Genomic DNA, 26,693 nt, shown 5'->3' with positions numbered 1-26,693 from the left:
TCTTCAAGGAAGAAGAATTTCTCACACCCTGTTCCTGTTATCCTGCCTTTGCTAGTAGCCTCTTTGAAATCACACTGGTATCCTTTGATGTGTCCTGCTCCAAGTCTTGACAACTTAAAAACTTAGTCAACTCCAGGGGTATATACTTTGCCTGTATCTGTTCGTGCTTGAGGATAGATTTTCATTTCTCTCTCCCCTGTCATTTTACTTCACTGTGTGATATTCAGGCTTCTGATGACAATTTACAAGATTTCTGAAAGTTGTCCTTTACTGATGAAGTTTGATGTACAACTTCTATAAGTCAGAAAAGTTTATTGTATATTTTCTTTCTATTTTGGTTTTGTTTGGGTTTCACTCCTCCCCTATCCCCCAGTAATTTCTCTTCAGGGACAGGGATTTTTATTCTCCTTTTGCTTTTTCCTCTATCCCATCTTGAGGTAACGTCTTAAAGTTATGGAAATTGAATTCAAAGATTAATGCATTCCTGTGTACTTTCACTTTCCCAGCAACAAGTTGAGAACATAGACTCCATAATGCTTTTGTTTTCACCCCCAAAAAGACACAAAACAGAAATATTCATTCCTATGTCTTCAAGTTATACACTAATGCCCTGTATCTGCATCACATCCATGCAAATAACTGCCACATGTTTGCAGGTTATTTTGACATTTCTGTGACACTAAAGTTTTTTTGTTTTCAACAGTGTCACAGACCTGATGCGCATCTCACAGCAAGCTGTCCAGGTGCTTGTTTGGAGCCACAATCACACAGACATTCCTTCCCCCCAAAAAAGGAGTTCAGTGCAAAGAAACTTGAGATACATCCTTGGGGCTGGCAGAAGAGTATGGCAGAAGGACTAAATAAAGAATAATAAAGAAATATTTTTTGATAAATAATCTGAAAGTCAACATAGTAGAAAGATAATTAGGAGTGTTTTCTTATGTCTCACTGAAGGGTCTCTGAGGCTGAATCCTCTTTATTATTTTTGTGGTAAGACATAAGTGCTTTAATAGTCCACCTAACATTGTCAATGTGTATCTTAGGTTTCATTATAAAAAGACATGAAAAATGTCTAATTAATATAGAGAAAACCTTGAAACATTATTATTTTGTAGGTGGTTTTTTTTTTAACATCTGCAGGTGATGATTTTCTTTAAAGTCAACATTAAAAATGGAAATGCTATGGATAATGTACTTCCTATATTGTCAAAACTGTTTCTCCTTTTCCATAAATTTGTGGTTTTATATTCTCCTTTTTTTTTTAAAGTGTGGATAAACTTTTCAACTTTGTTAGATCACGTGATCCAATTATATTCCTTTTATTCTGTGTTGTGAAAAAATAAGTGCATTGCAAAAAGCATATCCAGCAAATCTATTTTAAACAAAAATACATAGTTGCTGATTGTCATTAAGGCTGTAGGAAATATGCAAATGTACACACTTCTTTGAAGGACTAAAACATTAACAACTTTAATAAAATATTAGTTAAACTTTGTTTTTATTTCTTGACTCCCTTTTATTTAAAAGAAGCTATCAGTAATGTACCTGATTTTTCTTATTGTCTCAAAGCTCCAAAATAAGATTAGTATATAATAACCTTCGTTTCATTATTGATGCTAGTTTAATTATCCAATTTCTTTGAAGGTATATTAAGAATTGTTTTCACATCTGCCAGAATAAACTTTAATAGTTCCTTAGATCCCTAGGCATCTATCTGTTCAGTCCTCTCAGTGGTCATCTGTTCATGTAAGAAGGTATGTATGAGTGAGCTTCACCATGAAACTGTATTATTATGCCATGTAGCAATACACATTGCAAGTCAGAGTGCATTTATTTATAATCACCTTTTCAAAATAGTTCTTTCTGTCATCTACACTGCATTCCCATTACAGAGCCCTCTCTCTATACCATTCTTGCACAGTACATTGCAACCACTAATCTGATATAAGAAGATGCATTCAAAAATGAAGTATTGCACAATACAAAGTTTCCTTTGTTCAGAAAGATTGGACAGTCCTTTATGATTGACAAACTACATGAGTAAGTAGTCTTTTTATAAATTCTAATTTATTTAATAAAAATACAAAAATATAAATATACATATATAAAAATATCAGGATGAATCAACACACAGACATTTTTAACTCAATAAATATGGCAGTAATATTAATCTTTTTAAAGTATATTTTAGAGATTAAGTTACAATGCAGATGCACACTATCCAACATAGTAGGAAAGGTAAAGCAAAGCAATTTAAAAATATGGAGTTTCCATGTAATTATCAAAGGCACAAAAAGCCTTTTATTGTCTTTTCATTCCCTATAAAACCCTTTCATCATAGGTTTCTAGGCATAGAAGGTTGGTTGTAGTGTTTTTTAAAATCTCAATCATTCATATTCATTCACGTTGACTTATTGATTAAGCAAACCCTTACTAAGACAACACCTATTTTTTGTAAATATTTTATTCTCAAGTAAGAGAGTAGGCCACTTTATTTATCTAGGAACATAGACATGAATTCCACTAACACTGACCAGGTCACAGATTACTTTCTCAGTCTCGATCACTGTCCTCTCCACCATACATATCTGCTAGTTTTTTAAACCGAGGTCCCCAGTCACTGAGGTAATCATAGTCTTGGTTGCCTTCTGTGGTAAGTGATTCCAGGGAGCTTAGTGAATTTGCTATGGAATCATTTCCTTCATAGGCATATGTCGCTAATGAATCATAAGGAGGGGCAGCTGGGTCTGAATCATTTTCCTTTAACCTTCTATGAATAAAATCTTGAACATCGATGTTTTCCCAAAGAGGTGCAGTCCGCCTTATCTGAAATATTGTTTCTGGGATAACATCTCTTCTCATCTTACTTTCCTCCCTTGCTTCTGGATTTCTCAGTGTGCCAATGTCAAAAGCCTGTGTGTCTTCTTCCCCACCTCCTTCATCATTGTAGGTCACAATATTGTCCCGAACATCATCTTTTGAGATAATCAAGGGTTCTTTCTTCCTCTGTCTCTTGAGAGCCGTAAACAAGACAACTAATACTAAAAGGGAAAAAAAAAGTGAATGAAGGAATAGATTGTTAGAAAGCAAATAAATAAGGCAAAATTTTACCTCATCTTTTGACCTGGAAAGGTTTTAAGGCTGGAATGGGATTTTTAGTAGGAATGTAATGATAAAATCTATCTCCAAGTTAATAAGGGAAAGTATTAATAATTTGATAGCAATCAAAAACTTATTCTTTTTTAAACCTATGGGAGAAATGATAAAAATATTTTATATTTTAAATAAATTTGCAACTAAGCTGAAGTTGAAAAGTAAACAATGCCATACAATATTATCCTACTAAGGTTTAATTTTGATTTTAACTTTCTAAGTACCACCTTTAGGCAGTCACTAAGGGTCCTTTCATCAAATGTAGTTGAATCTCTTGGCAAAAGGTATTCACACTCTTGAAAGCTAGTGATTTAGGTATTCCCAAGTGTCTAATTCACTTTTGAATATGGGATCTACAGGTCCCTCTGAAAATATGAACCTGAGGACCTTAAGCTATCAATATAATTGACAAAACTACTTTTGCTTCAAAGCCTGCAAGAATTGAAATCCAGTCTTTGTTACTAAATGTTTCTTTTGAAAAAAACATGATCCCCTTAGTTTATGAAGTGCTAGTTAAATAATTCTTCTGAAGAGGTAAGGATTGATACAAAAAATGAAGCTCTCTAAGGGGAGATAAAAAAATGAAGTTAGGATTTTTTAAATACATTCTGGTGTCTAAATGCTATTGATTTCAGTAGCAATTCAATGCTTAAGTGCATGTAAAAATCTGACTCTCTCTCCAGTAGCTGGAGTAAATAAAAGAGGCCAGAAAGACCATCTGTCAATGAGACATAACAGTGATTGCTGAACCATAAATTACAACAGTGCTGAATGGTTTAGTGGAGTCCTAGGAGCTAAGTTTTTACTCTGAATCATCTGAGTATTGGTGAATAAAAACTAAGATTTGACATGCTGTAGGTAGGGAGAGGGAAACAGAAATCTTCCGCATGCCATGATATTATGTTGTGAATCTAAAATTAATAGATATATGTTCCATTCAGTATTCTTTGGGTTTTCTTCCTTGTACCTGTACAGAGGCTCTTCTTTTCATAATGCTAGATTAGAAACTACACAGAATTCCATGTAGGAGAAAACACTACAGAATTCCATGTAGGAGAAAAGGGCAGGTCACTGAGAGGTTATTATATAAAGCGTCTTTCATAGCCTGGTACTTAGTATGTATCACATATGTTGGCCATGTTGACACCAGTTTACTATTATAACACACAACCCCGTTGAAATATTAAATAAGATGCTGAGTGTCACGCTAGCTGTAAACTAAAACTTCTGTTTAGGTACTCCACAGTCGCATGTTTCTTTGACATCATATATGTCAGCAGTGCTAAGCAGAGCAGGGCCTCTAACCCTGGGGTTGAGACACGAAGTGGTCAAACTTGTTCTGCACAGCAATGGTCCTTGATCCTCTTCTGAGTCTCATATTCTATTGCTGTGGCACATTTTACTTTGATAAGTTCAAAGTTTAGTACAGATTTGTTCAATCTGTACTCAAGCATTGCAGCCAATCAGAGCAATGTTTTCATTCTGAGCTAGTAATGGTGTGCATTTCATGCTCCTTTTTTCCCTGTTCTTGTCGGGGCATGCAGGATGACTTTAAAGATGGAGAGCTTGTTGACATGATGATAAGAACTATGCAAGGTGAAGAGCTAGGTCTGGCAGAGTTTGAACCATAATTTTCTCCTGAGAATGGTGCCTTTCATGTTCTGCCTCTCAGCAGACTATCAGCAAATTCCCTGACTATGCCTGGGCAACATCCTGGGGAATCCAAGGGGGCTGATGCTGAAACCAGGCCAGCAGCAGTTCCTGAATCTAAGCAGTTTATCAGTTTGCTAGAGCTCAAGTATTCTTCCTCCCTTAAGCACAGTACAGAAACATTCTATAGATATTGCACTTCTTCTAATACCTATAGCAAATATTAGGAGGATCACAGAGTTATCTTGAATCTAGGGTAAAAACTGGAAAAAGAAAAATATATCCCCTTATATAAACTAACACCTGTAGCTTCCCCCTGACCCCTTGGCAAGCTATGTTTGCTAGGACAGGTGGAAAAGGAAAGAGGTTTTTTGCAGAGTTTTACTGGAAAGTAGAGGTGATGACACTTGTAAAACATGCAAGTTGAAATTTTTATATTCTTAACACCAGATAATGAGCTAACATTTATTCTACTTCCTTCATATGTAACCACATCTTTCTAATGCTTCTACCTTCCAAACACTCATCTGACTTCTGTTCTTATACTTATTTAATCAGCAGTTCTCACTATCACTTGCAAGAAATTTAATATTTCTATCCTACGCTTTTGAGCTAAATATTTTCTGTACAGGAAAAATCCAAATCTTTCACATTAAATAACTAATATAATTCATAACATTGTTGCAAAACTTAGCACAGCTTCAGAAATATGATTTTAAAATTCTGGATCTAAATGAAGATCTGATTATGGTATGAACATTACTCGAATGAGCATGGTAACTAAAACTGACCCTATATTTTCAATTGTATTTAATACGAATAGCACAGTCTCACTCTTCTCTACACAATCTTCTAAAGAGTAATGATGATATTTTTCTGCAGGGTCATTTTTAAGAATATCAGGACTCTCGAAGTGACTAGATCTTTGTCTGATCAAGTAAACATCTCGTCAGAGGTACCTACTTAGCAGGATAATGATGCAGAGGAGAATGGCCACCAGTGCCCCCGTGCTGAGGCCGGCAGGGAGCAGCAAGGCCTCGGCGCTGCAGGACTGCATGTTCCCCCGGCTGTCACAGGCACACACCCGGATGGTCAGCGTGCCCGTGCTGCTCTGGATTGGGTAGTCGTTGTCAAATATAATGATGGGCAGAAGATAGGTACTCGTCTTACTACGGCTATATCCATTTCTTCTGGTCATAATTCCAGCTGTGTTATCTAGAATGGAAACGCAGAATCAATAAGGTTTCTGAATTAAGTTTTATGTGATATTGGGGAGGGAGATGTTAGAGTCAGCAGTTACCTTTGTTGTCTACAACAGAGAAGTTTGGATGAACAGCAAATTCTGGCACCAACTCAAAGAAAAATTTGTGTCCTCGAGGAGGCTGATCTTTGTCAATTGCACTCACAGTCTGTATGAGCTATAAAGAAAAGAGTATTTCATGCTATTTTAGAAATCTTGTGTTTCAATTCTCTGTTTTCATGTCCCATAAAAATCCAATGACTCTCTATCTGAAGACAAAAACTGATGTCCTAAGCCAAATGTTTCCCACATAAATACAGTAGAGGTTACAGCAAACAAATTACTTTATGGTTTAAACACATAACAAAGGATGAAAAAGAGTCCAGTCCTCACTGCAGAACAGACATGTGCTTTGATTTGTACTCAGTATCTTGCAGTGATACAGAAACATTTGCCCTTCTGAATAAGCCATAAACCTCCTGTGGCTTCATGTAGCAATGACAGAGAGTGCTGTGTAAACCAGTTGTTAAGTGGGTCTAATTCTCAATCCACCTCATCTGCTCCTGGTGATAAATTGGTGTACTGCACTGGCAGGATTCTCAATTCTCCTGGGGTAATAAAAAGAGAAGCTTTACTCCCTCCTAAATTGAAACCTCTGGCTGTGGATCTTAATAGCTGCCCTAACAAGGCCACTCAAGCCCAGCTGGGAAGGAGTGATAATAGTGCCAGAATAGGGTCAGAGTAGAGTGGGCTGAAAAAAGAGAGGCTTCAGTAGTACCTCTGGATTGCATAAGCTTTCCTGTTGCATCAAAACGTGCAAATGTGTGTACTCACATTTATGTAGACACACATAAATGCTAAAATTTGACTATTTTTTTAATCTATCTTCTGCTGGACTGACAGAGAGGCTAAAGGAAACAGCGGCAGAACTGAGGAAGGAAAGTTACATGGGATCAACTGTGGTTTATGAATTGACTTGCAACATTTAACACCATACCACACTATGAGCACTGTGAGCCACAATAACTCCAGAAAGCTCTGTGAGTGGCTGTTCTGTCATTTGCCCTTCCTGATGGGTCTCACAATAGAGAGTAACCCATAGTCCACCTTGGTTTGCAAGGACAGGTTTGCATTCAATCACAGCATGGCAAAACTGGTAGCATGAGAATAGGAGTGAGTCTCAACTGAGGATGCTATAACTCAGTACAGGTTCATTTCTACGGCACTTAAAGGCAGAATGAGTTCAGCAGCCAGACATTTTTCTTTCAAAGCCAAGAGAGAGCCAATGACTGTCTTGAGATTTCAGGTGTTTCCAGTGTTCAGGATGTCTTGAAATCCCACAGATATCAAAGCCACTGGTTATCAAAGACTTTGTTTTTCTTTTATTTCCAAAGGAGGGGCAGCTTGACTTCTTTCAGAAATACAGTAATCGAAAAGTAGCACTAATATGATCTGTAAACTTTATGCCAATCAAATTAGGAATTCCTTTTTCATATATACTGTCTCGCAACATTGATCTTAATGGGACTTGAAGATACAGTTAAATTTTTGAAGGTATGTAGCGTCTCACAGAATGAATCATTATATTAAAGTGGTTTTTTGCTGTTATCATTCAGAAACTTGCTACTGCTAGTGCTGTACTGCACCACGGATATTTGACCCATTTTTTCTAGTTAACTTTGGATAATTTGATTGCAGTTAATAATATTGAATTATAATTTTAAAAACCCCAAAGCAAAAAAATCCAAAACACAACACAGAAACAGTTGAGGGGTCTGTGTTTAGCTCATTCACTTTCCAACAGCTCCTTCTAAAAAAAGCACAAAATATTGTTTATAATTTCTTTTTATTTTTGAGGTATATTGAGGAACTTGAATGGTAATTTGTAAATATAAGCCTTGCACAAAAGGATGTGACTATGCTCAAAGCAGGATAATGCACTTTTCATAAGTGTAATTGGAGTAATAACTACATATACTACATATACCACTTTGACTTTTAAAGCATTTAATGTTCACTGATCTTTTGATTTTTTAAAATAATTTTTAGCTGTTTCACAAGATTAATCAAATCCTTGTTTATGGTGAGGTATCCTCTTCAGAGTGTTTCTACATTGCAGTTTATGTCAATAACTTTCTAATGTTCAATTGCTTTTGTCTTTCCTGTAATCTGCCTCTGAGAGTGTTAGTACAGAAGGTAAGACTGGGATTGGGTTTAATTATAGTTTTCCACAATTTAAAAATACTGCTAAAAAACCACCCAAAATATTTTGACTGGGCTAAGACATCAAATTTAAATGAGAAAATTTTCCTTTCAGATTAGCACAAGTTTGAAAATACAGAAGAAATAGAAAAGTTCCAGGGAGAAGAGAGAATTAGAGTAAGTGACAACATTTGTGTGGTTTACAATAACTTGCTGAAACACTCCAGGAGAAAATATCCTGTTGCAATAACTCTCAGAAAGTGCAGGTGAGTTTCTCAGGTCTTTTTGAGATGCAATCATTTGGTGTTTGTAAGATTTGAATCCCTTCATGTGCAAATCACATGGAGAAATACAATTGTACCAGGCACAGAGGAACCTAATTACAACAAATAATTATTGTTGAGGGTAAGGCTGAAGAAGGAAAAAACCCAACCTCATTACCTGATCTAACTATTGGCAACATGAATTGAGAACCAGCTGTTTGTCTAGCAGAAAAAAATGGGAGATTAAAAGAACAATGAGAAACCATGATTGCAGGTGAATTGTTCCAAATGATGAACAGGTGAAAGGAAATTAGAACTCTTATCTTATTAAGGATTTTTCTTTTTCAGTTATACAGCTGTAAATAAAAGACAATGATGTCAATGATAATCACCACAGAAATGAAAGTGGTCTGGCTATTTTTAAGTGTCTCATTTATATGAGGAAAATCTAGTACTTTTTTGTGTACATTTTGTGATTTCATTTTGGAAATATATTCACCCATTTTGATGCACTTATGGACATTGAGGTATGATCACTCTCCATCAGGACTTGAGAGCAAGGTCTGTGGTGCTGTAAGATTTATGACGGAAGAGTTATTTCAGGAAAATTACTTTTACTCAAATATATTTCAAGCAGATCAAGCTTAGAGAAAATAAAACCTTTCTTATTATTTTCTTTCTTTCATACCTGCCCACGTGAATGAGCATATTTTAGAAAATACAGCACTATTGTCACTATTTTGAGGGCTGCCTATGCATGTGCATGAACATTTCTGTATATTTAAAGAAAGAGTGTCATACTCTTGAGTGGATCTTAATGGGTCAATTCAAGTTTTTAAGGTCACTATTCTTTGAGGGTAATGGAAGTTTAAATATAGACATTGACATGAAGTTTATTTTTCTCTTTCACACTCAGGACAAGATGTTTGTAGCAGTTTGACAGTGCGAAATGAGTAGCACGAAGAATTATTCCAAATGGAAACTTTTCCTAATGATTTTGGGACCAGTGCTCATTTAGCCATGCTGTTTAGCAGTGCTCTGACAATGACTGGTGTCCTGGGAAAGGTGTTCTTTAATATCTTTGTCAATGACATAGGCAGTGAGATCAAGTGCATACTCAGCAAGTTTGCCGATGACATGAGGCTGAGCGGTGTGGTTGACACAACAGAAGGAAGGGATCCTGTCCAGAGACACCTGGGAAATCGTGAGAAATAGACCTATGAGAATCTCACAAAGTTCAACAAGTCCAAGTACAAGGTACTGCATGTGGGCCAAAGCAATCCTAGACAAGAGTACAGAATGGGAGAAGATGTCATTGACAGCAGCCTTGCAGAGAAGAACTTGAGGGTTCTGGTGGATGAAAAGTAGGACATGAGCCAACAATGAGCCCAGAAGGCCAACTGTATCCTGGGCTGCATCAAAAGAGGAGCAGTCAGCAGGTCAAGGGAAGTGATTCTACTGCTCTACTCTTCCATTGTGAGATCCCACCTGGAGTGCTGAATTCAGGTCTGGAGTCCTAACCATAATAGAGATAGGGGCCTATTGGGGGAAGTCGAAAGTAGGGGACCAAAGATGGTTAGGGGTATGGAGTATATGTACTATAAAGACAGTCTGAGAGAGATGGGGTTATTCAGTATGGAGAAAAGAAGGCTTTAAAGAGATCTTATTGTCATCCTCCAGTACTTTAAGAGGGCTTATAAAAGAGTGGAAGATTGACTTCTTACACAGGCAGATTGGGATCTGTGTAAAGACAAGGGAGAAAGACTTTTAACTAAAAGAGGAAAGATTTAGATTAGATGTTAGAAAGGAATTCTTCACTCAAAGGACAGTGAGACACTAAACCAAGTTTCCCAGAGACACTGTGAATGATCCATCCCTGAAAGTGTTCCAAGTGACGATGGATTGAGCCCTGAGCAACCCAACCAGTCTAGTTGGTCACATTCCTGGACATAGCCAAGGGAGTTGGAACAAGGTGGTCTTTAAGGTCCTTTTCAATTCAAATCATTGTATGATTCCATGATTCTATTTGTTTCTTTCATGATGAAGACAGAGATTCTGCTAAAGGGTTTGGACCTATTTTCCATTGAAATATTTTTTTTTTCAAACATGGAAATACTTCAATTACAATCCTGTTTCATATTGTTTGGATTTTTTGACCTGGATGCTGTGATTTCAGGACTTGCACCACAGTCAAAACTATGATTGTAGTTTATGTTCAGGCTATTTTACAGTTATTCATACTTATGTCTGAAAAAGTGGTTGGGGGTGAGTGGACTGCCTAGATACAGATTCCTTCTATGTATCTAAACATCCTTAGGCAAAGGCTTCTCTTCAAGTTGTTTTAAAGACAGCAAGCAAGTAGAAGCTAGCTGGGGGAATTCTGAAATAGGAGTGGTCTCTGTGCACTTCAGAGCACGCTGTTAGCGCTCCTGAGGCTGCACTTGTATACACAGAAAGCTGCACAAGTAGAAGGTTTTGGTTATAGGCTCAGCCTTGGGAATGCCTTTAAAAGAAATATAGGATCCATTAAAGCAAATGTTAAAGCGTTATAGCACAGAGGTCAGCACCATCTGGACACTTTTAAGACGGGCTTTTCAGTGTATGCTTGCTTGGCATGTCATGCAAATAAATGACTGCTGCACCTTGGCTCCAGGGTGCACTCTTTAAAAATTACAGCCACATGCTTTGAAAAGTTCCTCGGAGAAACGTGAACAAGATGAGGTCCGCGGGTGGGCACATACGATATATTTTCAGGTTAAACATTTGTACTAATAAAACAAAACCTTAGACAAATACAAATAGAATGTTTGCAAAGAAGTTTGCTGCTGCTACTTCTTTTCAAAACAGTAATGTATTGGTGGTTGTTATTTTATTTCTACATATTTTTCTTTTTCAAAATTCTTTCTTTCAAAATTCACTATATATGCTGAAAAATAACATCACTTTCACAGAAATTTAAAGATGGTCTGTGTTGTAGATCACCTTTCTGAAGTTTAAATACAACATGATTATCATATAAAACTTGTACTTCCAGTCAGGAAGACTACTAGGGAAAGATATTGTTAAGGTACAGATACAGTAACAACTTCTGAATTTTTGTTGTTTCTGTATGTAACAGAAAAGAGGAGCAGGCTTTTAATCTGCTTGAAGCATTTGGGCTTTCATTTTTTGTTATATCATGCTCTTAGTTAAACCTGGTTTTTGTACAACAGAGAAATAAAAGTAATAAAAGACTTAAACGTATCTCTAAGCACTTGAGAAAGAAATGTCTAGGAAATGTTAGTGTTTATTTTGTCTAACATTTTTTAAGAAGTGGTATAGAAGAGAACAGAAATTCTGTATCCCAAAGCACTGGCTTTCTTGAAAGTTATTGAACTTTTTTGGTGCTGCAAGTGTTTCTCTAGGAATCTGGAAAGACTTCACCATTTTGTCTGCAATAAACTATGGGGGAAAAAAATCCTGTGAGAGAAACTATATATGGCAATCATGAGAACAATGTGTGCAAATGTTATGGGGAAACGATGGAAGAACAGCTTATTTTCTCATATCCTCTCTTCCTCTTACCCCTTTTCCTGCCTGTATGATCTGGTAGGGTCAATCACTAGCTAACCTTGAATGTATTATTAACAGCAAGCATAAATATGCGGCACAAAGGTTATGTAAAAGACGTGATGATATGGCCCATAGGAGTGTTTCAAAATCAATCTAGCTGTCAGTGGATGTCCATCTTGCCATTATGCAGCCTGAGTGATCACACTTGTACAGACACAATTCTAGGCTATACCCCTGTAAGGTGCTAGCTGCAGAAAACCTCCTCCATCACACATGTGCAAGCTTGAATAGATGCCTGCCTCTTCACAAAACTTCACGTTAAGTAATGCAAAGCAGTTTGGTTTCCAGAGCTTGGCTCTGTTCCACAAATGTGTTGGCAGTTTTAAGCAGGACTGAATGCTTATCAAAAGTTGGAAAACTCTCACTTCAATTCTTACTTAAAAAGACAGTTAGGTAGACAACTTTTGACTTAAAATAAGTCAAAAGTTGTCTACCCAGTGAAGCAGCTACAATGTATACAAAGCCATGACTGATAATTAGCAATGCACGCTTGAGAAAAAGTGACCTCTCTCTGCTCTATTTTAAAAAGAAAGGGAGGATATGGAGAGTAATGAAAAGAAAAATCAGCCAAGTCTCTGAAGGAGGAAACAAACTTTTTACATTCTGATGTCTGAAAGCCTGTGAATGGCAGAAAAGAATATTGCATCAGAGGGGAAAAATAGTGACCCAGATTGTTTTCTAGATGGATGTTGAAATTAGCTAAATTTTTGCCAACAATAAACTTTGCAATAAACTATGGAGCTAAACTTTTACCAACAAGTTGTTCAGTTAAATCAGTCTCCTTCTCGAGTATATCTTCCTGGTTTCCATGGAGAGTACTCATCCTCTAATCCAGCTAAAAAGACCCAATTAATTCCTGTGACAAGGGCATGAGAGAGCTTGTACCAAAGCTTTCCCCACAATAGTCCCTGGGGCTTCAGGATTAGAGGTTTCTAAATTGCATGAGAGGAAGTCTGCTCCTACTGTTCTTTAGCCTGTGTACTAGCCAATGAAATAAGATTCTCATGCTGACAAATGCGTTTCAGCCTAATGAACATAAATTTTTATTAACTTTTTATGATAAGGTTTATCCCCAGTCCTACCATTGTTGCTTGGAGATAAAAGAGTAGGAGAAACTCTGTAGGATGTTCTTTCCTCTGACCCTCCTAAGGCTATCTGAAAACCGCGAGTGAAGCATCTAACATCTGTTGATGCTTAGAATGAGTACTGTTACTCGGCTGCAGAGAACAATATTTGATCATTCTGATGCTTCCTGATGTACCTGAGACTTAGAAAGGAGTGTGACTAATAGCTGGTCCTGGTTAAAAAAAAAAAAAAAAAAAACCAAAAAACCTAAATACATTTATCTTCTCAGTCTGATTCTTTTCTTTTGTTATGGTACCAGATGCAGAAGCAGTGCTGTGATGTCTCAAAAAGGAATAATGGTTATAATCTAAAAGCTGGTTTAGGTGATCTCTAAAATAGGTTGAAATAGTACTAAATGAACACGTTTCCTTTTTTCTTATACTACACAGGGACTGCTAGACTTGAGCAGGTTCTCTGGAACTTAGCACCCTTGGCCAAAACATTCAAGTTCATATTTCTATATTCATTGCTATTTTAAGCACCAAAATAAAAGTACTCTCATGTATTTAAGGTAGTCTCTCTTCTGAAATACTAAATCAATTAGACATAAATGTCCAGATACAAATTCAGGTGCCTCTCTTGAAGACCTCAACTGTCAAGAAATAGAAAACTAAAATGGATCTCTCATTTTTCTGTAGCTACACTTGGTGCACGCTCTATTTATAGTATTTTTGTGGGATTTTCCAATGAGGGAAAATAATTGCTGAAATTACATTGGTAAATTAGATGTGTAGGAGGTTTGGAAAACAACATGTATACGTATCCAATGGGTCTCTGTCATATCTGTTATTAGGTAAGCACAGAATTTACCAGAAAGGTAAATGATATTTCATACATTCATGGGTATTTCACCAAGTATGCTAGACTAGATGGAAATTGGATTAAGGAAATTGACAGCCAGTCTGCGAGGACTGAACTTCTTCAAATATATGACAAAACCTGTGTTTGCTGGTTGGAAAAATTTCACAAGATTAATTTCAATTAGATCTTAATTTCTAAGCTTTTGAACCATTCTTTGTGTTATGAAAATAAAATATATTACTTACTTTTCTTTTCAGTCATCACACTGAAATTTTAAAATTTATTTACCTCAATTTTGTCTTGTGTAATGAGACATTATTACACTAACAGAATTTTGGTTCTATGGCAGCTGTTTGAACTTAATGGCTAGAATTATCTGAATGCATTCAGCAAGAAAAAAAGCAGCTTAAAAGTCATAAGCAAAACTCTATGGGTCTTTTGGCTAAAAGCTTGGAGAATTTTTGTATCTTCTGTAAGGCTCGAACTGTATTTTTAAGTGGCAATTTATGTCACTGGTTAAGACAGGACGATGTGATTATAAACCTTAGTTGTTGTGAAAAGCACTCTTTTTTCATTTTTCTGGTATGATAATTTCTTCCACTGTTTTAATTTAATTCATCACTTCCTTTGAAGTGTATATTAATCTATTTATATAATTTACATGAAAAATAGTAAAACATTCTCTAAAAAAAGAATGAAAAAATTGTCAAATTCCTCTTCAAAGGGAAGTCATTTTTTAATCAAAGTATCCTCTTCCAGCCTAACCAATTTTGCCTGAATTCTGATAATATGTTTAATAAAAAATAGAATTTTATGCAGTCTCCCTACAATTTATTGTGTACTCTTTTTTCTCCCTTTTTTATTTCTTTTTCTATCTGTTAAAAAATTCATAAAGCATCACTTGAATTGGATCTGAATTGAGCAAGAACAAGTATTCTTGCTCTGCATAAGGTTCTGCAATACCTGAAAAGGTAAACTCATCTCAGGTACCATCTATGCTACCTTCAGTGAAGCCTCTGTGACTTAAATAAACACTGGGCAGAAAATCAGGTAAAACATGAGCATGGTTCCTGATGCCTATCCATACCACCCATCTTAGTAAAGTCTTTGAATATTGCGTGGTCACCATGCTCTAAAGAAGAACAAACTATTATACATTCTGATCCTTTCCACATATTTTCCATGATGCCAGACAGTTTTGGCTGGATGATGACAGCCTAAAGCTAGTGAGACCTGGGGATAGACCTAAGCTGCTCTTAGGGCTTCATCCTGGTTTGTCTCTCCTAGAGTAGGAACCTACTCATGTTTGTGCTAGTGAAAATAATGATCTCAACTTTTTTTCTTACAGTCAAAAATTAATCAGTCTAGAGAAGAGGCTTATGCGTGAGACATTTTGGAGAGATAAAGTACCTAATCTGCTACTAAGTCCACTTCTTTTGTAAATCCTGTGAAGAAAAAATCTTTCTTCACCGGGTTTAAAACTGAAGGACTGATTGGCATTAGCATAAATAGATGATGTCATAATGGCAGCAATATTAAGACATTTTCATAATATGCTGGATCTGAGTCCTCTTGGTTTATCTAATTACTCATATCCAAATTATCACTTTGTTTTACCCTCAATTTTTTTTCTTGTCTTGGAATTCCGAGGTAGTTTAGAAAGGAATATATATGACCTTTGACTAGACTCAACCCAATGCCAGACTGAGTTTTAACCTACAATGGAAAGAGTTACATTGTCCTTTATTTTTGAAAAAACTTGGTTTACACACCTTCTTAACTGAGACATAATAAAGATTTTCCTGTTTCATGTACTTGAAGGTGTTGCTACATTAACTAAACCAATTATAAAAATCCAGAAATAAATGGAATTATTGTAAAGCATAACGCATTTTGTAGCATTATGCTAAACTATTTCCGAAAAATATTTTCTGATATCAGAAATTAAAAACCACATTAAAGTATCATTTTTTATTATATGCTATGCTATTTTACTAGGATATTATCCTTCATCTTTTATGACCTTTTTTGAATCAACTTGCATTTTCTGCAGAAGATAGGAAAAGAAGAGGCTGGGTTACTCTACTGCTGTTCAAACTAATACATTGAAGTCTTCATGATGGCACTGCGGGATAGTTTCCCTACAAGTCTTTTGGTAATATCAGTATTGGTTTACCTGTCCTGCTTTTGCATTTTCACAAACAAATGTTTCATAGTAGTTGGCAAACTCTGGTGCATGATCATTTATGTCTAAAATCCGTATGAAGACAGGTATCTGGCTACTTTGTTTAGGATTATCTGAAAAAAAGAAAAAATATTACAATACAAAGAGATATGTATATGAAAACGATCCAATACCTTTTTTCCAAAAGATATTAGAAATGTTCAATTTTCTTGATTATACTAAAACAATTATATTTCATTTTCTGATGACATACATTACATATACATGAAAGTCCTATTTATATTTGAAAGAAGTTTTTCTATTATTATATATATATGTGTATATATAATATAAAATATGCTCAAATTTATTTACATTAAAAACAGATCACTGAGTTGTTAGGGAGTTGTATTCTTTATATCAGTTCAAGAAATAGTTCATTGCAAAAGCTGTTCCATGAGGCTGAGCTGCTAAGGACATTTACCTTTTCAAATCAATAAAGCAGTAAAAGAGTGTCAGTGAACAGCACTATCACCAGAACCACACACAAACACAAAACCATAAAAAACTCAAACCAAAGTTGTCCTTTCTCCCCTAACTGCAAAAAACAAAATAATAAAATGATATATGCAGGATATGATCATCAATCAATCTTCACAAACCTCCAAACTCAAGGTATTGCCAGAGAGGGTTCTCACACTATGCATATTGAAAATCTAGAATATTTTTAACAAAACAATGAAAAGCATTTGAGAGGAAAAGGTAAAAGATATAAATCTTTCTGAAAATGGGGATATGATTCATCTCTCCACATTACCCAACTCTCAGGCTCTTAAGCACATTGACTCCAGGGGAATCAATAGGAGAATAAAAGAATGAAGGAAACTTTTTCACTAAAATCATCTGTTTCCCCCTTTGATGACTGTGTCCTCAGAAAAAAGGTAGGCAAGATGCATCTAGCCTGAAAGCATCTAACAGATTAGGAAAGAATCCAGGTGAAAGATTAAGCTCACAGTTTACTTCAGATGTGGAGGGCAAAAAATTTCCCTAGTCTTGACTTCAAACAAAGCCATTTTCTGAGATGAGTTAAATCACTTGAGGTAAAACATATTTTTTTCTCATTTACAAAGGTTATTCTGACAACGTATTTGTATGTCAGGGACATTTTTTCTCCTCTTCTCCCAAGGATTTTCCCAAAGACTTAGCTTGGAATAGAGCCAGTGCATCACACCTGCGCCTAATTATTTGATGTGAAATCTCAAGGAACCAGTTAACTTATGTAATGTATATTGTACATGGTTTTATTGAACCTGAGACTTCCTAAATATCTTTGTAAAAAATGGGCAAAACATAGCTTAAAATATAAATTGGGCTTTTATATGTGTGTTTAAAGATATCTTGTCTATCAATAATATCTGGATAAGGGCAAGACTAATGAAACAAGGTAAGTCATAGAAACTGTAGAATTTAATCATTTTCTCAGTTCAAATATTCTTCTGAGATAAATTTTATCTTCATCTTACTGATTTCAGTTGCTATGATAGTGATGTTGTGCCAGGGAGTTTCTTCTCGGTCAAGTGGCTTCGAGAGGAATAAGGATCCATTCCCTGAATAGATGTTGAATATTCTGTCAAGGTCAGTGTGTCGATCTACAGAATATCTGTCAAGATACAGTAAAATTGAGCATCACAATCTCCCATCGCAGTCTCCAGTTTAGCTCACAGCCACCTCTGAAAGTTTTCCAATTTTAACTGTGCTTAATCAAGAATGTTTCCTTTACAATTAACCTAAGTTTTCCCTTAACTACCTGCATGCTACAAATACTTAGAAACAATTTTAAGATTAGTGAGGAGGATGAAGAGCAAATTATTATGTGGGTGGCTTTTAGATTGATAATTGAAATTACATTTTAGCTCATAAAGTGAATTTTAGACTAATAACTAAAAGTGAAGTTTTTTTAGGTATGATTTTTTGCAAATTAATTGTTTCTTAGAGAACTCTGTCACCAAAGGGCACCTATTGCAGACAAAAGAAAGTATCAATATAAAAAATCTATTTTTGAGGCGTTACAAGGACCACAAAACTTGAGAGAAAAATCTTTCAATTACTTGTTCTTTAATATGAAACTTCTTAAAATCTTGTCATTATCAGGTTAAATTGAGATTTTATACATATTTTACTTAAAAAAAAAATATTTTCCTCCTCCTCTTACACCTCCTACCTCAACACATACTGCTTTAGTACATAGAAGGCTTGTTCAGAAATGCAGAGATCAATTTTCATAATGACTTGCATGGTAAATAGACAAACTTAAGTGCCTTGTTTGTCACTGCAGATAATAATAGCAGATTGGTAACAATTACAGCAATTTCATAGCGCTGAACTCTTACTTCTAATTGTCATTACTTTCTTGCAATCATTTCTTATTCAATATACTGTGATCATTAAATAGTTAAGTTATGGAACATGGCTGTTATGTACAGAAGTGTGACTGTTATCAAGCATCAGGGAGCACAGAAATACAAAATTTTTAATGTTTTAGATAGTATAAAAGAATAATTTTATGAACAGCTTGGTGAAACTACTAGAACATGCTGGTAATTAAATGCTGACATCTCCTTTCTTTTTACCTGGTTCCTGTAGACTGTTTTTAAAAAGCAATCTCTGCACCGCTTATTGTGCTAATTGTATTTACCTTCACAAGCTCACATTGATATTTCTCTTGGACACTTTCCAACAGCCCCCATGTACTTAATTACCCAAACAGCCTCTTTCTATCTTGCACTCTCATTATTCTCTGTTGACCCACATCTAAAGAATTTTATATTGTATAATGGCTTACTTTATTGCATTCTTTGCTATATCTGGGTCTTGGGCTACAACCTGCCCAATAATGCTTCCTTCCTTGGCATCTTCATCTACCTCTATTAAATACCAGGGTCTGCTGAACACTGGAGGTTCATCAATGTCTTCAACAGAAATTTTGACAAAAGCCGTGTCTTTGAATGGCCCCAGCTGAAGAAAGCGAGGATCAGGATGAGTGTTGCTTGCTTCTACTTTTAGGGTATATAACACCTTGTTTTCAAAATCCAGATGCTGAGGAGCAAATAATAATAATAATAATAATAAAGAAAATTACATCACTTTTAAAAACATGTGAGTAAGTTTTACAGTCTAAATCAAAAGGTGAAACATTTTTAGGGACAAAAGCTCAAAATTTTACTCCATCTTGGAGAAGATGGAGTATATTAGATCTTATTCTAGACACTAAAACTAAAGATTATTATAGGATAGCAAGGCAGTTATGATCCCTCTGCCTACTAATTGCTCAGGTTGCTGAAAAAAGCAGGAGGCTTTGACTTATATAAAATATAGAAACATGGAAGTTTTACTCAGTCCACAGAAGGAGTTGTGTAAAGTCTTATCACACTGGCAGTAAAAAGAGCAATTATTCCAGTTCTTAAATGATCTCTGTCTTATCTTTTCTTTACTTTCTTTTACCCATTACCATCTACAGTTTGCCACTAGGAACAAACCAGACTTGTCCCTGGTCTCCATGTTCCTCAGTAAAAAGTAAATCTGTGAAGTTTGATTTTCAATCCATATGACATTTACATCATGCATATCCATAGATGTATATGTAGGTAGACCTTCATAGATACATATACATAAACAAGTATATGTGTTTCCAAATATGTTTATAGATTGGTATTTTATTTATAGGTAGTTATCAATTGATGTTACTGATATATTTAATAACACTAAAATCAAAAAAAGTGTTCAGAGTTTAAGAGGCTGAATTCTGAAAAGCAACCAATAATGTTGTCAGACATGGGATTTTGAATTAAATTTCTGTAAATGTCTTTGCTCTTTGGAGTTTCACTGACATCATATGTAACAATTGAAGTTTCACCAAGACTGGACTTAAACCAAGACACATTTTAGGTACTGGGGATAACTGGCTCTTGAACAGGTTAGAGAGGGAGAGTTTAGTCTTGGATGTGCAAATTCATCAGGCTCCAGGTAATCCTACCACTCTTGTAAGTCTTAGCACAGCAATCAGCTGATAAACCCCACTGTGAACTGAACCTCTCCAAGTTTTCACAGCCCTAATTTGAAAGTACTGTGTGTGAGAGTCTATATATTGAACAGACAGCAGCCCCTGAAATATTGCTTTATGTGAAGTGACATGCCAGTAAATTTCCCTTGAGACTTGAAAATAGCAGATACCTGCTGAAGAAAGAGAAGAACAAAACTAATACAACAGCTCCTTGGCAGCCTGACCCCTTGTGAGATCTACCCTCCCTTCCCCTGGAAAAAGAAAAATAACCGTAACACCTGAAGAGCTAAGTACATATAAAAGAGAGGGAGAAAAAGTAAACCTTTTTGACAGTTATAATCCCTTCCTGTGTGTCCTTGTCAGTGATGATATCAAACATGTCTGATCCATCCCCATTGGAGATGCTATACTCAATCTCTGCATTTTCTCCCACATCGGGGTCATTGGCTTTAATTCTGCCAAGAGGAGTCCCAGGTGGTGCAGATTCAGGAGAGCTGAACTGGTAGGAGCCTAGAAGAGCAAAATCAAACACTTATTGTTTTGAGAAATATTTTTTTTCTGAATAAAAATTATCTTCAATTTCAACTAGATTTTTTAAAGTAACTTGAAGTTCCAAACACTGTAAGAAAAATGCCACTAGTCATCACACTAAACTTTAAAACAGGATTTAGAGTTGATTGACAAACTGTCAAAATATTCAAGTTATTCTTCAAAGCCTTATAACACTTCTTTTTTTCTTCAGTTTTAAGGGACAAAGGTGCAAAACCTTTGCACCTGGTGAGGTACCAGTTCTTACCCTGATTATTAGCACTATATATATATTTTTTATCCAAAAATGTTTATAGATATATTTAGAAATAGGAAAGGATTTTGTTTTGTTCTCTCAAGGTTGTTCTCAAACAAGAGTTGTAGAAATCAGTGAGGATTTTGGAAAGAGACTAAAATAGAATAACCTTTTCTTTTAATTACTTTGAAATATATTGCAGTAAGTGTTCTGTTTGAAAATAATAAATTCATCTATTATTGATAGTACAAGGTAAAGAGTCATGGTAAAGGGCATTTGGACACATGTTCATGTTAATTGCTATTGTTACTTTTATAATCAGTCTCCTAGAAAGAAATCTGATTACACAGACCCTTTACTCTTGCTTGTGTGTATGAAAAGTGAATTCAAACATACTTTCTGACAACTTTTTTTTTTTAATCTAATTTTAAAGACATGATGTAACAGAAAAACTAATAATCAGATGGATTTCTTCACCAGGAAGAAGCAGACATAGAAGATGTTTCCTCACTAGCAAGACAAAAAAATTTAAAATTCAGTATTTTCTGTTATTTGCTACCAAGAAAATGTAAAAAAATCCAAACACATCTGATGAGTTCATATTTTGTGCATAACATGCCAGAATCTAATGTTCCTTTTGATCTGTTTTTTCATGTAAATTCATATTACTTTACTGAGTGAAGAAGTAGCATTGGAGAAATACCTTAAGAATGTGACAAAATTAGCATCTAATAAAGTGTACAACCTTTATTCAAAGCATCTGAAGAGACACAAATAAATTGTATTGACTTGTAGTAAAGTACAGTCAACTCTCTTTGTTGCAACAACACTATTTCCTCTATTTACATGCCCTTTTAAGACACCTAAATGATCCTGACCTGATCCATTTAATACAGGGAATGTATCAAAATTCTAAGTGCAGAATGAGTTTCTGTCCCCAGTTGTAAAGATTAAGTACAAAAGAGAGTTCCTGAAAATACCTTATATTCATGTAGATGTGTAGCAAAATGGAAGCTAATGCTTGCTGCTAAATTGTGGTTGCTGTTACAAATTCAAGGTTTTAAGTGAAAACTCAGCAGCAGCCCATTTTTCTGTGATCCACACAGATTAAAATGTATATTGTTCCCTCAAACCAGTCTGAAAATGGAATGAAAGGTAGGATTCCTAGAAGCTAAACCATGAGTTTCAAGCCTTGAATCCTTGAAAATTCAAGGGTTTGGCAGCTGAGCCAGATCTACCATAAGAACAGATTCAGTCATGGTACTTATTACTCCTTCCAGATAAATACCTCACTTCAGTGCTTTTTTGTTTGAAAACATTCCTATTTTTGTGATGCTGTGTGAATGCTACACATTTCAGGATGTGAGATGGCTATTTGTTATGGAGTACAATAGAATTCAAAATGTGTAAGGTTTTCATTACAGTGCCATTTTAATTCCATTTAGGTCTATGTCTTCTAATTTTCCACTACTGCTTTTAGGAAACAAAACAGAAAATGCTTCTTCTTGATGCAGCCTGCACAACCACTACTTCACAGTGCCATTTTACTTTCTCCAGTCCCCCTAAGAAATTCATTTTTGGCTCTTAAATACCTTGATATTAACTGGTGTTGCTTGCAACTTCCATTCACCCTCTACTTTGGGCAACAATTTTACCTATTGTTACTTCACATAAGAGAAAATGGAAGACAAATGTTTTCATAAAAAGCAAACTTCCAGAACAGTTTGGTTTTTGACGGTGTACCCCTCTTCATAACTCCCCAAGAAGAAATCAAATCTGCCTGATATTTCTCTTTCTTTGATTTCCTAGAAAATGTTAAAACCCACCCTGCTGAGGAGAAAGATGAGAGGGAAGGATCATCAGCACAACTGAAACTGCAGCATTGGAAGATCCCACAGCTGGCCTTCTGTAGGCCACACAGTGTGTTTCAGTGATGTTCAAAGTAGAATACTAGGGACAACATTGTTTGAGGCATCAAATTGTGTAAATTTCTCTAAAAAGTATCCATCCCAAAGTTTATTGAAATAATCAGAAAAACTTTCATAGGCTTGAGGTTTCAGTTAATTTTGAAAGAAGAGCATCATGAAGAACACAGGCTAAGGGGACTGGAAACCTTTAATTATTTTGCAGTTCTATATGTTCTTCATTCTTTCTTTTATCTTATTTGATTTTATTCAACAGTGAGGCTTACAATGCAATATGTCACCATAAATTATAGTTTAGGTTCCAGAATTCCTATGTGCCAAAATATTATAGACTTGCATCATACTATACATTTTTGAAAAGTATCCTCTCATGAAGTCGAACAGGAACTTCAGTTAAAAATTGAAGTTTGGATTTACCATGTGAAGGTGATTCTCATCAAGTGATCTCTGAATGTGAATTGAAATTATGTTTCTTTATGAGGGTTGCAGTGCTTCTCCTCGCCTCTCTTCTTTTAAAGCAATGTGTTATCATGGATAGACATTAAAACAGTGATTTATAATTCCAAAGATCCATTCTTCCATGCTGTCAGAGTTTTCCAATATTTTTTTAAAAACTGCACTAGGTTGAACAGTTTGTACTATTCTGGGCGTACTTATTGCCATGGTACTGAAGTGCTATTCAAGTCCAGGAGAGCATTTTAAAAATCAGCTCTCTTTGTTCAGTCCTTAGTGGATCTGTAAAGAGAGCCAGGTCTCTCATCAGTGTGAACAAGCAATTCAAATTTTACTATGTGGACACTTTTCTGGCAGGCACTGAACTGAGGCTGTAAATTTCTCCTATCTGCAGCCTATCAAACAGTTATCAGACACTGACTGTAACAACATGAGATTGGACTTAAACACTGGCCTAGGATAAAAAGAATTTTGTAGGGTATTACTCTGAAACTCTCTGTGTTGTGCAGCTTTCTGCTATTTGATATTTTTTTTAATACAAAGATACTTTTAAAAAACCTTATTTTATTGTATCAGACTGGCCTAGATTATCAAAAGCATTCAAGAACTGAACACAGGTTACTAGTACCTAGACCAAATGCTTAGACCACCAGCAGAACAAATTACCTGATCAACTCTGCCTGTGGAAATCAGAACATTGGAAAACCTGCAATGTATTTGCTTGCTTCAACACAGGGAACTAAAAGAACAGATCCTTATATTTTGTAGTTAAATTCCCCTAAAGTCCCTGCAGTTGGCCTAAATTATTTTTACAGTTTATATTTCTATAAGCAGCGTAAGAATGAGAAGCTTATCACTCCAACAAAGAATTTGATGTTAAAAAAATGTAGTCAGAGATTCCCATTTGCCTTGAAATGCTGCAAAATAAACAGGCACAGCAGTGGGTAAGTACTACAAAAACAGTGATAAAAAACCCCAAACTTCCAGATGGCCAAAGCAAACCAGCTGATTTTTGAGAGGTTCTTTGGAAAAGCAAACCATTAGATGCTCCATACTCTGGGGGAAGCGAGGTGGGTTGTCATTGACGTCAGTCAGTGTGATGTTCACGGTGGTGGTCCCTGATAGTCCTCCCATCTGGCCTCCCATGTCTTTAGCCTGGATGACCACTTGGTATTGCTCCCTATTTTCTCTGCTCATGTCTGGTAAAGCAGTCTTGATTATGCCTTGAAGGAGTGAAAAAAAGGAGAGACAGAGAGGTGAAGGAGAAGCCCCATCCACTATAATCTCAGAGCTCTTAGATGGATTCCTGTCAGATACACTGTGCAGATGATAATCCATAGCAATCACAACAAGGTATACTGCAATAAACCTTTCAATCTATGGATGCTTTAATGTGATTTTAAGAACAAAGACAAATAAATGTAACAGACATTATTCACTGTTTTTGTTTTGCTAAATCAATTTGATTATTCTTTTAATGACAAAAAATATCAATATGTTCATTGAATTAATGAAATTTTGCAGTTTCTATCCCAAGTTATTATTTACTATATTGTGCAATCTTCAGCCTTGGTGACATTTTGATATTATAGCACAAGGCTGAACTCTAACATGCCCAGGATTCATTATTCTGGGCTGTAATAGATCATTGATTTTGATGCTCAGTGATGTCCACTGTAAGTCAGGAGCTACAGCTAACAAAATAATTGGAGAAGAGTCTAAAATTAGTTTAGAAAAATCTTTTTGGGGTGTCCAATTTGAAGGATTTCGTAACTGTAATTTGAATGTCTCAGACACTTTTGCAGTACACAAAAAAAATAAACGTCTCAGGTGAGAAAACCAAATGTGGTGCTGTACACTTCATTAAAGTTCCTTTTTGAAAACCAAGATAAGCTTTTTTTTTTATTCAGAAGAGTAGTGACTTTTGAAAGCTGGAGTGAGCAGAGTTTTCTTTTGTGAAGTGGGAAAATGTAAGCATAGTGTCCTTTTCTGCTTGGAGGATTCACAGCCCTTCCCTTTCTTTCTCAGAAGAAGGCTTTCATTATAGGCTCAGTTTGATATTACACACAAAAAAAAGGTAACCCTGGAAAGTTTATACTTCTAGCATGTGAGTGAAATAAAGAAAAAACCTTTGCAGCTTAATGCTTATGACATTTATGTCTGAGCCAGGATTACCAGGTTCTGATTATCATACCTAGGCTTACTAATACATGTAACATAAAACAGCAAATTGGATTAAAATGAGAAAATAATCCCTGAACCAAAGATGAAAGGCTGGGTGTTTCCCTTACTGCCTGCCTGCCTAAACACCTGCTGCCATCATTAATTGCCCATGTGATACACGTCCTGTTTCCCTGCTCATGCCTGGTAATGATGTTTGAGTAGGGAACTGGAGAAAAGAGAAAAAAGAAGGGGGGGGGGGGAATTCAAACACTTTTATCCAATGCAAAATTGTTATGCTCCCTTTTAAAATTGTAGCCTTGTCATTAATTATCTTTTGCATATTATGTCTTTGCTGTATTTAGAAAAAATCCCAAATTGTTTCAACAGAAAGTTAGCCATCATCTGAGCACTCTCAATGGATTAGGAACTTCAGAGATTCTGGACAGAGTTGCACTTAAGTTCTCAATTAGAAAACCAGAATAATTTTGATAACGTGCAAGAAAAACTAATGCAGTGCCTATTGAGTCTTGAGTGCCTAAGGATCAGATATTTGGAATAGGAGAGTTCTGGCAACATCTATATTTTCTGACCCCTAATTTTGAGTCATAGATATCCAAAATTCACATATTTTTTATTTTTTTAAATTTATTTTGTGTTTGTCTCTTATCCAAATCCTTGCATGAGTGAAAAAGACTTCAATTCATTCATTTCAACTTAAAAGCATGAATGATACTTGCTTCAGTTCCCATAACTTGGAATCATAATACAACTTCAAAAAAAAAACTTAAGTTAAAAATTAACTGATTAAAAATCAGTGGTCAGGGATCTATTCCAAACTTTTAGAAATAGTTAATTGTCTGTGAGATTTTATTTTTACCTTATAGTATGAAAATGTCCAGGTCCTATTAATGTTTTTTTAACGGTAAACAGGTGAAATTCCCAGAAACTGGTGTAAAATAGGCGTGTGACTAATTTTGATGAGTCTTTGGACCCTTTTAACTTTTGGCCTTTACGGTTAGCAATTGTCTTCTGAAAATCTTAGTTATACCAAGAAAAGCAATTTTTCTGCATTAATATTATTTTAAAAGAAAAAAAACC

At 35.5% G+C, this 26,693-nt stretch overlaps 1 protein-coding gene across 2 annotated transcripts in view; it reads right to left on the bottom strand.

Annotated features, from left to right (window-relative positions):
• Positions 1–2,232: 2,232 nt before the first annotated feature.
• CDH9 (cadherin 9) overlaps positions 2,233–26,693 on the bottom strand; it is a 66,792-nt gene continuing 42,331 nt past the window's right edge. For both annotated transcript variants that reach the window (XM_030970469.1, XM_030970475.1), the window contains 8 exons: positions 24,488–24,655; positions 20,593–20,780; positions 19,053–19,306; positions 17,734–17,870; positions 16,223–16,344; positions 6,104–6,221; positions 5,767–6,018; positions 2,233–3,041 (listed from right to left, as the gene is read on the bottom strand). In XM_030970469.1, coding sequence (XP_030826329.1) covers positions 2,554–3,041; positions 5,767–6,018; positions 6,104–6,221; positions 16,223–16,344; positions 17,734–17,870; positions 19,053–19,306; positions 20,593–20,780; positions 24,488–24,655 — 1,727 coding nt within the window. In that variant the 3' untranslated portion in view covers positions 2,233–2,553. The remainder of the gene's footprint in view (positions 3,042–5,766; positions 6,019–6,103; positions 6,222–16,222; positions 16,345–17,733; positions 17,871–19,052; positions 19,307–20,592; positions 20,781–24,487; positions 24,656–26,693) is intronic.

Source organism: Camarhynchus parvulus, chromosome 2 (assembly GCF_901933205.1).
Source record: "Camarhynchus parvulus chromosome 2, STF_HiC, whole genome shotgun sequence".
In the NCBI taxonomy this organism is placed as follows: Eukaryota; Metazoa; Chordata; class Aves; order Passeriformes; family Thraupidae; genus Camarhynchus; species Camarhynchus parvulus.
The sequence above is the reverse complement of the archived record's forward strand: the minus strand, read 5'-3'. Positions and strand labels throughout refer to the sequence as shown.